General features: G+C 41.3%; 1 protein-coding gene across 1 annotated transcript in view; it reads right to left on the bottom strand.

Moving 5' to 3' along the window:
• The window catches only part of pard3ba (par-3 family cell polarity regulator beta a), a 148,726-nt gene that overhangs the window by 46,094 nt on the left and 90,560 nt on the right, over positions 1-12,072 (bottom strand). The window contains exons 18-19 of the mRNA XM_080052855.1: positions 9,623-9,841; positions 8,282-8,486 (exon numbers count right to left, since the gene is read on the bottom strand). Coding sequence (XP_079908981.1) covers positions 8,282-8,486; positions 9,623-9,841 — 424 coding nt within the window. The remainder of the gene's footprint in view (positions 1-8,281; positions 8,487-9,622; positions 9,842-12,072) is intronic.

The raw sequence follows: 12,072 nt of genomic DNA, 5'->3' as shown, positions 1-12,072 counted from the left end.
TATAACAGCTTCTTAAATAAGAGAGGATGATTAGTATGCAACATTTTGTCAAAATCAGAGAAAATCTCCTCAAGATCCGCTACCTGTCTGTAATGTGGGTGCGCTGGTAAAATTGTGGTGCTACTGTATACACAGCCTACGCTCTGGAAAAATGCTATGTTATTTTCTGCGATGGGCACCTGCTGTTTACATATCCTTTGTTTGCATACCAGTTTACAGAGCCTAGGCTGTGTAATAACACTGGATTTTATTTCCAGTGCGCACACAGTACACACAGGTAAGCGGATCGTGAGAAGATTGATAATGATTTTGACAAAGTGATCTTGACAACAAGCGTTCTCCAGAATAAAACTAATATACAATAGGTAAATGGACTGAATAAAGAAGTTAGATATAATTAAAACATTTAGACCTTGTTGTGCCAAAACTTCCTGGGAAATTCTGGAGGGGGAAGGAAGGTAAACAAGTTGTTTGGAAAAAGCCTTATGAATAAAGTAATTAATTCTTTGAATGCTCCGCTGGAGATACTTCACGGTATGCAGACGAATGGAGTTGCATGCCCCTGTCTTAAACCTGCTCTGCTCTGCGGTGTGAATAAGCCAAAGCTCTGGGCCAAACGGTGTGGTTGAAGAAGAGGAAGGTGTAGCCACGGCTTGAAAGAAAAGAAACATAAAAGACAGAATTTCAAGGAGGGAGGCCTGGGCAGTGTTGAGAGAAGGAGGGGCTGTGGTGACGGTCCCTTTTATCAGCCGATATATATGCATGAGGATTTGCTCACCATCTCCACTGTCAATTCCCCATCTTTCTGATATTTGATTGACAGTTCACATTGACGCCATTAAATAAAAAAAGCACGCCCATCATTTTACAGGGAAGCTGCCCATGTGTGTAGAGGGGTTGGGAGAAAAAAAGTTAATTTGTTTTTCCCCCCGGGCGTCTGCCGACGGCGATAGCACCAGTTGTCTGTTTGCCTCAATGGCAAAGTTGTAAATTAGAATTATGCCTCAATGGCGGGAGTACAGGAACGCTGCTTGTGCTGTGCTAAAAAGCTCATTTTCAGCGACTGGATGGAAAAAATTACTTGGCAGCTTTTTATATTTAGGGTGGCGGGAGTCTCACAGAGAGCAAATTGTGCACACATCTGGATAATGAAAAGAAAAGAGAAATAGATGTCATTTTAAGACTTATTTTTCTCCTCCGTGAAGGGTGAATCACTGGGTGCTGTTCTACTAACAGAATTTTAGTGTTACGGGACATTTTCGGGGGGGTCGAGAGGTTTCTGGTTGTAAAACTGCATTAGGAATTGTAATGGAAGATAAGCTTGAGAGCAATAATGGCTTCAAATCAGAGGGGACTGACTTTAGTACAATTTGAGAAATAATTTCCAAGCACAAAGGACATATGCAGAAAACTATATCACACACATATAACTTTTTGCAGTTTTTACAATGAATGAATGTAGATAGTCGTAAAGGCTTTTTACATTGACTGCCAACATGTATTTAAGGCAGCCCTCATTAGCACGCAGCGACTACTACATTCTATACATGTCAAGTGTTGCAAAGAAAAGTGATTTGTGATCCCAGCATATATTATTAATGGGAAGATAAAGAGATGAATAAAGATGACGCGAGAGAGAAAGAGAGAGCGATAATGCTTATCCACAAGAGATCCAGTGTGCAGAAATGTATGGCCCTTATGCATATTTTACAAAGGAGAATACTAACGCTGTAATAAATATTCTCTGGAAGTCTCCACTCCATATCAGTGGCAGCCTAACAGCCCTTAAATGCCAGATGAGATGGTTTGGATCAAAGGGATCCACCTGCGGCGCATTAAGCAACGTTTGGGATTAGGTAATGCACCTTCCAATTTAGCCCCATCAAGGCTTAGAGTCACGGCTAAGACACCCGCACAAACATGTCAGGGGGATATTTGGGGATGCCTAGCAACACTTTTTGACAACTAGGGCCAGATCAAATAGTTGTCTGTATCCTTCCTTTTCCTTAATGTTGATCTTAAGTGTTGAAGGTCACAATCTTTCACACTGTGAATGTCTCTTTTGGTCACTCCGTATTGCAAACAAAACGGTTATTAGCGCTTACAGCCAGCTAAGGATTTTACTCATGCAGTTATAAACACCCATTACCAAGTTGATCTATTCCTGGCATTTTCTTTTACTACTGGTTACTGGCTATACAAACAAAAGAGCACCCTCGACAGGCAGAATTCAAAAGGAACAACATGCCCTGGGTCTGTGCATGTGTCTGGGACCCCTGGGAAAATCAGGAATTTTGGTGAAATCAAGTGGGACTGGAAGGCTAATTTTGTGTATTAAAGCCCACGGACAAGCAATGTGTATATGTTCAGATAGCTAGTAGTATACTGCTAATGCAAACTAGACATGTTTTACAGCTGCATCTTCACATTAAAAGCATTTAACTGCCGTAAGGTGAGTTTAATCTTATTTTGAAATAGACAGGAAAAGGCAGGTAAAAAGCCCCGCGGCGCATCATTCACTAGCAACATGTCTGCAGTGTGGGAGTTGTACTCGGTGAAAGGTTAGCATAGAAAGCTTGAAGTTTGCAATAAAGCAACCATGCATATTTACTTCTTCCTAACATGCTCACCCCCTCTCTCCTCCTCCTCCCTCTCCGCATTAAAAACCAAACTATGTAAATATTTTTCTTAGTTTATTTACCTGTTGCAACTACCTGGCCTTGACGAATGACTGTGTAAAAAATGGGACCGTGTTTACTCACAAAGTAATGATTAGATTGTGGGATTCCCGTCCCGCAAATGATAATAAAAAAGCCAGTGAACTCTGCTGAATCTGAAGTAGTCTGGCTGATACGAGTCAAACTAAGACCCAGCGGTAGGAATCATATGATGGTTGTATCCCCTTTCAGCATTTTCTTTTGTCAGTGTTATGTGAATGTATAATTAAACATATGAGTAAACAACATTTAAGATTGTTTGGTCTTTCTTGCACTATAATTGTAGCCTGGTCCAACCAGACCATCGTACTTCATTTAATTTGTACAGAAGGTCTGGAAGTGTTGTACTTGGCAAACGTTCACTCACTTGGAGGCGGGTGTCTGTTGAAGTTTAAAACTATTGGATCTGCCCAGTGCCACACTGGTTTAGCCAACCAATCACATCACGTTTGGTCAGACGTATGTCATGAGCTGGCTTCTGACGGTGCGTTTCAGTTGTACAGGGAAATAGGAAATTTCCGACTTCACTATATTGTAGTCTATGGATCTACCGGTACAGTTATTTGGATGAGAAAGGTAGGTCTTTCCCTAGCAGATGCACTGGAACACAGACAGGTCGGAACTCGGAACTACCAAGTCGGAAATTTCCGAGTTCCAAGTATAAAGGAACGCAGCATTCAACTGAAACTGGAGCGTGACTTCGACGTCATCGTTCTCAGCCACTCGCTCTGATCGCTGATTGGACCGCCAAAAATTTGGACGAGCAGAATCCCACTAACACACCCCACCCCCAGACTGACAGTGTGTGAAATGAATAGTTGGGATATTTCAGAAATACACTTTGCCGCTTTGATTATTAAAATGGAATACAGCATTCATTAAAAGAAATAAAAAAATAAAAAAATATGACTTTTTCCCAAAAACGAGTGAAGTTGATAGATAACAAGAGAGCCGACAGATGTTGGTAAGAAAACAATGAAATTGGGCAGCATGGAGGTCGGGATCGAGACAGGAAATGGAGAGTCCAGGACAGCCTGAGGAGAGCAAGGCCCCATGGGAAGGAAATGAAGAGGCGGAGTGCACAATAACAGTAATCCATCAGAAATCATCTTTTACAGCGGGGGCCTGGCTCCAGTTTTTTTTGACAACAAGGCTTTGGCTGTGAAGCTTGTACAACAGCCCACCAGCAACTATACCTCTCAACCCCGCACATCCTGCCGCTCTGTGATAGGACAAGAGCGGAACGGACGGCACTAATTGGCTTGCTCGCCTGTCGGATTTATTCTACGGCAACTGCGAAACGAAGAGATAGTGCGTGTGTGTGTGTGTGTGTGTGTGTGTGTGTGTGTGTGTGTGTGTGTGTGTGTGTGTGTGTGTGTGTGATGGGGGTGGGGAGTTGGGGCTGGATGTATCATGTTGTATGTGGATTTGTAAACAGCGGATCAAGAGAAACGCAGGGATTTTCAAGTCGTTGAAATTGGCGAGACACGTGCCCATAGCAACAGACCAACATTGATCCTGATTGAGCGAGTGACAGAGTGAGTAAGTGACTGATGAGGATGATAGGACAGACGGGATGTGTCAGTGTGCCCAGCAGGCCTGGCGGGGCAATGGTGACACACACACGCGCACACACACACACACACACACACACACACACACACGCTTTGCATACGTTGGATAAACAACACCAAAAAGATAAAAAGATGCACAGAGCACCATGTCGAATGCCACTTGGGAGCCACACTCAATCAGAGGATGTTTAGTCACAAGCTATTTCCTTCAAACCCTGACCTCCTAAATGAAGTCATGTCGGATCAAACCAGAACATATTTAATCCACAATATAAGACGAAGCATGAGCTCGAGTATAAGCCTTACAAACTACGATTATTGCCACGATCAACTTCCCAACTATGAGACACTTTTAAAAATATCATACCGTGGTTGTGAGCTCAAGGGAAGCCTAGCCTAAACCTTTTTTGGGGGGAAAATATTATGGTTGGCCAGAGGTTTGAGTGATATCATGTGTAATATAAATATCCTTGTTATATAAAAGACATCTGTAGCCCCCTGAGCAGGTTACTGTCTTTGTTCTGAAGGAGTTTGTGGGGGGAGAACTGTGAGAAAAACAGCAGAGCAAGCCTGAGTTACCAGTGGAAGGGCTTTTTTTAGTTTTTTTTGTGGATTTGTCATTTGGCGCGGCCCCCCTAAGCTACGTTCCAGGCAAAAGGCTTGACTGCTGTTGGATGAATACAGACAAAGACAGGCCAAGTCAACCTCTACTGAGGAAGGTCTGAAGGCCAGCTCCATTTGTCTTGGGTTATTTAGCGATCAAGGAGACAAGATTTTTCGCAAGAGGCCTTTGAGAGTGAAGTGATGAAAAAAAATAAAAAGGGGGCCAAGTTACATCAACAGGAACACTTGTAGTATACAGCCGAAACACAGTCCGGGACTAATTCACAGAAAACATGCCACTCAAAAATAATTATAATATCCACCAACTGAGATTCTTACATAGCTGTTCACTAGCCCACAAGTGCACAATGATGCCTCACCATAATGCATTTGAGAGAAAAAAAATCCAGAGAAAACAACAACATCCCAACAAAGTCAAATTGATAATAGATAATAGATAATAATAAATGGTCAATCGTCTAAGACTCCCCTGAATCATGAGCAGAAGTTTGTCCATAAATTATAAAGCTACTTTAGCAATCAGAGGAATTTGTAATGACAGTGGGATAGGGCTAGTTTTTATAAACATACATCATCCATTCCTAATTCATAACCTTTAACTGAAGCACTCCTTTATGCCAGCGAGTGTAATAATGTAAAACTATCTTATTATCATTACCTATAGCAGAGCCATTGTGCTTAGATAGGATATACTGCATGAAGACTTGGGATATTATGCTCCTCGTTCAAAGGGGCTCGCAAATGGGTTTGGCAAAAAGCAAATATGTGATCTCCAGAGGTCACCTCAAACCCAGCTGTTTGCATTGTTCAGCGCCAAACAAAAATTCAAATGCTGGCGCAGCTAAACTAAATATTTATGGCCAACGAAAGGACAGGGCAGACTTCCAACGTTTGTTGTGCTAGCTGCTGTTGTGCACACTTTGGTTGCCGAGGTAAACTGGGGTCATATGTTTATAATTTGCCCTTTTGCCTAATGCTGCCATCGGAGCAAAATAACATTTGAGAGCTGCAATTAGATTGCACCGCGCAATACATCCAGCTAATTAAGTCATATTTCAAGTTCAATAACGATCAATTCGGCCGGATAAAGGCCAGGGAGAGAAAGGCTATTGTGTGTGGTGCAACAATCTGGAAGCTTTTTAACAAGGCCCCGTTCTATTGTTGAGTTAGGAAAGCACTCAGCGTCTGTGTTGGATGACTAGTGTGCCGGTTTTGGAGTGTTTCTGACTATTGTTGCCAATTCAAAAAGCTGAGTTTGCAATGAAAAAGTGGAGAACGTATACAGTGTATGTCTCTCTGTGTGTGTTTGTGTGAGTAACTACAATAATAGGTGCACCAGCCTTCAGATTTGACAAAAGGTGCATTAAGAGCACTAGGATTGGCCAGTGAAGGGCTTCTTTACCTTATCGTGTTAGGTTGTTCATGCTATTTGGTTAAGCAACATTATTATTGCAATGTCTACATGTAAAAACTCAAACCCTAAAAAAGACTTCAGGGCTTTTACTGGCATCTAACATGGTCATCATCATGTGTGAAATTAAAAGTTCAGATTTCCACAAGAAAGAGAAAAGTGAAAACAAACTCTGGAACACCTCTGTGATGTGACCTCTCTTTTCCTGATTTCTGAGTTTACGATGAGGTCATTTCCTGACAAAAATTGTTGCACCGGGCTGTAATTCTGTGTTGCCATGCCAAAAGTGATCCAGCAATAATAAAGTCTGACACTCTTTATGACAGCATTTGAGTTTCGAATTGGCCGCTCCTTGACTGACTTATCAATCTTCAGAGGACCAAGACCACTAAAGGCAAATTATGAATTAAAGGTCAACTATTATGCAACTGGGTTTCATAATGGGTTTCTACTAGAAACTGTTATCAGGATGCTGTGTAAAAAAAACACACTATATTTCTAACAGTGTCTTAACTGAATCTCCTCTAAACTATGAAAAAGTGCATTTTGGAATAGGCGACATTTAAGTGCCTCTCAAAGACAGAGAGAGGGGAGGGGGTATCGAACAGAGAAAGTAAAAAAGCAGGAAACGGTACTGTATGCTTGTGTAAAGATGCAGAGATTTCTTTCCAAACACAATCTGTCCAAAAGCTATCAGTGTCAGCGTCTACCTAATTCGCCCTTTTCTGCTTCAGAGAAATATCTTGATGAGTGTAATAAATGGAACTATTTCCAGTGTTGCAAAAACAAGACAATTACTTTCATTTGGGGAAATCAAGCACCAGGTGGAACCCAATTTTAGGCTAGTACTTTAACCTTTTTCTGACAAGTGTTCCAGTATGTAACTGTATATGTAACTGTATGTTCTGTATGTGTGTGTCCTTCATGGTGCCCTTCTCTGCACACTAGCAGCCAAACTGACTGAACATCTCTTCCATTAACTGCCCGTGACACTGTTGCCGATTGGATTCTTATCTACCATCTTGTGGGCCCCAGCGCTATCTCTCGACCGCAGCCTAATTGAATCTCAAGTGTTGGGAGTGCAAGTGATACACTGACCACGGCCGTGTCACAGCCAATAGATAAGGATTGCTTGTTGGAGGGATTGGGACCAACCGCAATCACCGATGGGGACACGTTGATAAAAGGGGTGACAAGCGGTTTTCGGTTGGCACAGTGTCTCGCTTGGGGACTGTACTCGGATTGAGAGATAATGGATACCCTCCATTAACGAGAAAGGTTGTGTCCATATCCAATAATCCAAAATCCCATAATCCTGTGGTGCACATTGGGTAATTTATTGAAATTTAACCAGGGGGGAAAAAAGTAGAGCAGGGAGCTACTGTTTTCCCACCGATTTCTACATTAAACTTCTGAAAGCATAAAGATTCTGCTGTTTACAGGAGGGATGCATGTGATATTTTGTTTCCTTTACTGCTAAAAAAAAGGCTACCGTGGTTCTACCTGAGATTGAAGCCTGCATCTGAACAATCTATGAACAAGAAATGGCAAAGCACAATGTCCAATAGTAGCAATTCCCCTCTGAAAATGAGTTCAGTTTGGTCGAGAGAAAGAAAGAAAAAAGAAAAAAAAAGAAAGTTGGGGCTTTTGGAGTAGTGTTTAACCACAAGCTTTAGCTCCCATTTCTCTTGCTAAGTAGACAAGCTATCAATTCAAAGAATCAAAAAAAAGATCCTGCAGCCCCATTAAGCCCAGCACCACCAAAAACTGTTACAATGTTTTTTTTGGAGCAGCTGAGGCTAAAACTTTTCACCAAGTAACCAATCAAAATGGAAATACTTTGATGTCAGAAAGTTTTGGCTTAAGGAAAAACCCACAAACGACAAAAAATGTGCGATATCAGTGACTCATTTAAAAGGAGGTTTAAGTATCAAAAGGAAATTCATGTCTCATACCTTAAGAGGGCAAATCCTTTCTTTTTGGTCTTCTTATCCTGATCCTCTGCAGAGTCATCAGTTTTTTTCTTCCCTTTGCTCTTTTTCTCCTTCTTCTTCCCTTTGGTTTTCTTCTTTTTCTTGCCGTCGTCGACGTCCAGGCCGTGGCGAGACGAACTGCTGGCGGCTGTCTCATGACCAGAGCTGCGTTCTGACATATCGTCATCTGAGGACCACCAACGGGTTAGTTTAAGTTTAGTTTATTAAGATCCCCATTAGCGTATGTCTTACAGGAATAGTTCAACATTTTTAAGTTTTAGCCTTACTCTCTGATTTTAGAATCAAATACATATGTGACCGGCACATACAGTATGTTTTTTGTTTTTAAATGACATAACGTGTAAGAAATATAGATGCAAAAGCAAACCTAAAATGTTATGAGTCTAACAGTCATAAAAAGGTTATAGTTTTTTTGTTAAATGTTTAATTTAAAGTAGCAAAACAAAGATTTGGATGACCTGAAGGCAGAAAAGTATGCTCAATTCAAGTGTAATTGTCAAGTCTGACTTCACATCTGGCACAACTGTAGACTTGAAACATACTCATTTCAGCTAAGATGGGGGATAATTCACTTGATAATCACACTGAAACACTCAACATCTAACATGTCTGTGAGTTCACGGGGTAGAGCAGAATGAAAATATGCTGCTGTAAGATATAAAGTTGCTCCCCCTAAATTGCTGAGTGGGCAAAAGCATACAGCATTTCATTAAGGTACTTAGGCTAAGCACTGTCCCTTGGCATGCCTCGGGCTCCTCTCGAGTGCCAGTGTGTTATAAAGCCTGAGGGATGTGCATTGGCAGTGTAGCGTCTCATTTAAAATGGATACAAAGTCTAAGAAGGGAATCTTATATTATAGCAACCAGTGACACTCATACATTAAAAAAAGGAACATTCTTTTAAGTGGTTTGGGCAGTTGTAGTTCTACAGTGCCCAACCCAGTCTCTGTTTTTAAAGCTATAGTGCGTAACTTATGTCACCCCAATGAGGAATTCAGAGTAATTTAACACTGTCAGCGCATCTACATGAGGAAAAGCCATCTGTGATTGTACATGGATTTTATTTCTTCTGCTGTACATCCAGGTTTCTTCTTAAGCAGTGGAATCAACAACTGAAACATTTCTTGTACGCTTCTTGAGCTCATGCACCAGTGTCTGCCCCCTCCCCCCCCCAGTTTGTAAACGAAATACAGAGATCATTTTGTGGGGCTTAATCAACTTTTGGGGAAAATGGCTTAAATGTGGCCGTCATTCATTTATATGAAAAAAGTTACGCACTATAGCTTTAGACGAAAAGTCTTACCATCTTCAGAGGGTCCGTCATAGGATTTGTCGATGGCGATGCGAAAGCTCTGGTTGGCGCCCCGTCCGCGGACCATGTGCGGCCGCGGCCGGTGGAAGGGAACCTTGGTCTGGCTACGATTCTGCTCGGCCTCTGTCATGGCAGTCTGAAGGCTCTCCAAGGAGCTGGACTTCACCAGGCCAAGGGTCGGCCCCAGTGCTCCGCCGCTAACCGAAGACTCTGAGGGACAAAAGAGACCAATGTGGGTGGATGGTGACGTAGGGCTGTGCAATTAATTTAATTCCCAGGAAAAATCGGAACCGAGCTAGGGCAATAAATTATAACTTTATAAAAATAACATTCTTTTCACTGATGGTCGTTTGCTGTCACAGGTCATTTATGATCATCAGAGGAAAAATGTAAATGTTTCATAAACATTTTAAAAGTTCCGCCTAGGAGGATTAAAATTAAGGAAATCTGCTGTAAAAAAGACAGCTTTTCCAATAAAAATGTATAAAACAGTAACTCAAATTCATGTGTTTTAAAAGTCAATGTAACCATTGTGTTTATTAATTAATACATTATTATTTAGATTTTTTTCCATATATCAAGCAGCCCTAGTGGGACTTCCGGTGGACGATTGTTGAACGGAGTATAGAGAGGGAAAAGGGGAGTGCAGGGTAAATATAAAAGTTTTTGTTTTGATGGAGGAGGAGGTAGGTTTTGCTCCAAAGTGATATCATTTGCTACTGATAAAACGATATGGAATGATTTTGAAGTTTTAAAGTGGGTCATAAGCTTTTAGCAAAATGTATCCCTTGGAAAACATTTAACTGGCACTCATCTGTCTTAATGCTCCTTGAGATCGAGCAGAGGTTTGGATGAGTTTATATAAGAATTGCAGGAGTAAGAGAAGGATTTCAGATGAATTATTGGATTAATTAGTCCATCGTTTGTCCATTTGTACCAGCATAGACCTTAGCCAGCAAAAAAGTTGTGCAGTGCGTCTACAAATCAAAGCTGTCCAAAACATATGGCGGCATTTACCCTTAAGTGTAACATCAGTATCCCGGAAATTGTTTGTGTTCTTTATGTTTTAAAAAAAATACATGAGACAAATAGAGACAGACAGATTTCAAAAACACACTTTAAATATTTATGAGACTGGGATCTAGCCCAACGATCTCAGTCAGCGCAATATACGGAGTCACTCTTCCAACACAGCTCGCAACTTTGAAATGAGATGTTTCTGCTTTTCTGACCTGGCCAACCCACTGATATGTGTATTTGTTTTGTCTGACAGTGCCGCTGTACCAGCTGTTTTTGTATACTGAGTGTCTTGTATTTTTAGTTTGGTATGGTTGTATCGGCAGCAGAATTTTATGCAATTCCAATTTTGTTTTTGCTACTGTTTTTCTATGCCTTGAAATTGTAAAACATAAGGGGGGGGGGGGGGGGGGAAAGCATTGAACACTGCAAATTAAAGTCCAAAAACTAGAAATGAACAATTATACATACATATATCATTATATTGAATCAAAATAATAAATAATACATTAAAGTTATTGATGTCTTAAGTCCAGATATTTTGGAAGGGCTTATATGTACATTATATCAACCTTCATAACTTTTACCCCCCTAATGGCTTTTTGGGATGAAGCTCAAAAAAGCCAGAAAAATAAATTTATGAAAATGAAATGTAGAAAGAGAGATAGAGAGAAGCAGAGGAGAGAGAGAGAGAGAGAGAGAGAGAGAGAGAGAGAGAGAGAGAGAGGGGGGGGGGGGAAATCATGCTAGACAGGATGAGCATAAAGGAGGGGCAAAGAAAAGGATGAATGAGGAGGAGTATAGTGCAGGGACAGGTGAGGAGCTGGGCGCTATGGGAACCGACAGGCTCATGCATAAGCAAGAGAGAGAGCGCGGGGGGATAAATGAACTGCCATCATTCTGTACTCAGCAGCAATGTCCTAGGGAGGGAGAAAGGGGAGATGTGTGGGGAGGGGGAATGGCTATGAAGGCCATGGATGATTCAGCAGACCTGTAACTGTATATATTTCACAGCTGTTTCAGACACCCCTAAAGTGGACCGTACCATCTTTAGCCTTGCCAGAAATTCTCACCATTACAGTAACTTTCTTGCTTGAACTCAGATTGGCATACAGACATTGCCACTATAAATTGATGCAGACGAGGCACAAATTGGTGTCATATATATACATATATACAAATTCACCAGAATGCAGAAAATGAGGTGCAAAATATCCAAGCAGTGTTTATTTCCTTTCTGGAAGTTTCTTGTCGGGATGACTTTCTCCCATCATGGCACTCAATGCTTGAGACGTTTTTTTTTTGTTTTGTCATTTCAGAGGCTTCAAAGTGGAGCGGGGAGAAAGGCGAAGTGAAACTGAGGCGTCGATAGAGCCGCCTTTTAAGTCCTAAATTGACTTTTCTGTGAGGAAGTGGGATTTATA

Source organism: Ammodytes marinus, assembly GCF_949987685.1.
Source record: "Ammodytes marinus genome assembly, chromosome: 24".
Lineage (NCBI taxonomy): Eukaryota > Metazoa > Chordata > Actinopteri > Uranoscopiformes > Ammodytidae > Ammodytes > Ammodytes marinus.
Note: the sequence above shows the minus strand (reverse complement) of the source record. Positions and strands in the feature narration are given on the sequence as shown.